The sequence below is a fragment of the Pseudophryne corroboree genome, chromosome 1, assembly GCF_028390025.1.
Source record: "Pseudophryne corroboree isolate aPseCor3 chromosome 1, aPseCor3.hap2, whole genome shotgun sequence".
Taxonomy (NCBI): Eukaryota; Metazoa; Chordata; class Amphibia; order Anura; family Myobatrachidae; genus Pseudophryne; species Pseudophryne corroboree.
In genome coordinates, this window is record NC_086444.1 from 534,648,125 (window position 1) to 534,649,657 (window position 1,533).

General features: G+C 46.1%; 1 protein-coding gene across 1 annotated transcript; it reads right to left on the reverse strand.

Moving 5' to 3' along the window:
• Positions 1–760: 760 nt before the first annotated feature.
• Positions 761–1,177, reverse strand: LOC135005769 (uncharacterized). The gene has a single exon (XM_063951968.1). It carries the CDS (start codon positions 1,175–1,177, stop codon positions 761–763), a length of 417 nt encoding a protein of 138 aa, XP_063808038.1.
• Between the last annotated feature and the right edge of the window lie 356 nt (positions 1,178–1,533).

The window sequence follows — 1,533 nt, forward strand, 5'->3', positions numbered from 1 at the left end:
AACCTGTCGACAACTACCCAGATGGTATCGAATCCTTGAGAGGAGGGTAGATCGGAGATGAAGTCCATGGACAGGTGAGACCAGGGACAGCTGGGTATTGATAACGGCTGTAACTGACCTGCCGGAGACTGACGGGGAGTCTTATGCTAGGCACATTTGGGGCAGGATGCCACGTAATCCTGGATGTCAACCTACATTTTAGGCCACCAGTAAGTTTCAGACAGGAACTTGAAAGTTTTTAGGACACCAGGATGACCTGTGAACTTAGACTGATGAGCCCAAGACAACAACTTGGAACAAAGCTCAGGAGAAACAAATATCTTGCCAGGAGGTGGAACAGGAGTGACTTGAGCCGAGGCAAACACGACTGGATTCAAAACAGAATGAGGAACTGGATCGGGAATCTCCTCTTCAGGTCCCATAGAACGGGACAGAGCATCAGCTTTGGTATTCTGGGAACCTGGACGGAAATGAAGCTTGAAGTTGAAATGAGAGAATAACATTGCCCACCGGGCCTGGCGAGGATTGAGACACTGGGCTGCCTTTAAGTAGAGCAGGTTCTTGTGATCAGTGTAGATGTTAAAAGGATACTTTGCCCCCTCCAGGAGATACCTCCACTCCTCAAGGGCCAGTTTGATCGCCAGTAATTCTTGGTCACCGATGGAGCAATTAGCTTCCGCAGGAAGAAATTTGTGAGAAAAGAACCCACAGGGATGAATTTTTCCATCGGCCCCTACTTGGGAGAGAACAGCTCCAACTCCTATGTAGAAGCATCTACTTCCAACTCGAACGGCTTGTTAATATCTGGTTGTGACAGAACTGGAGCGGACATAAAAGCCTGCTTAACTCTCTGAAATGCGGCCAAGTCATCTTCTGACCAGTTGGAATGGTCTGCCCCTTTTCGAGTTAAGTTGGTAATAGGAGCGATGAGAGTTGAGAATCCTCTGTTGAACTTCCTATAGTAATTAGCAAATCCCAAGAATCGCTGAATGGACTTGAGTGTACTCGGAGTGGACCAATTAGCAATAGCTTCTAATTTTGTGGGGTCCATCTGGAGATATGATCCGGAAATTACATACCCTAAGAAGGGTATGGAAGGAACTTCGAAGGTACATTTAGACAACTTGCCGTAGAGACGATTCTCACGAAGACGTCGGAGGACCTCACGAACTTGCATACAATGCGAGGAGAAATCTTGAGAGAAGATAAGGATATCATACAAATAGACTACAAGATATTTGTACAGGACATCACAGAAAATGTAATTAACAAAGTGCTGGAACACTGCTGGGGCATTGCTCAACCCAAACGGCATTACAAGGTACTCGTAATGACCATCCCGAGTGTTAAAGGCGGTCTTCCATTCATCGCCACTTCGAATTCTGATGAGATTGTAGGCACCGCGGAGATCTAACTTAGTGAAAATGCGGGCTCCCTTGTCTCTATCAAATAATTCCGTGATGAGAGGTAATGGATAGCTATTTTTGATGGTAATATCGTTGAGCCCCCGATAATCGATGCATGTACGTAATC

What these genes read in the sequence shown, in the direction of transcription:
- LOC135005769 (XM_063951968.1), bottom strand. Translation starts at nt 1,177, where the DNA reads ATGCAAGTTCGTGAGGTCCTCCGACGTCTTCGTGAGAATCGTCTCTAC.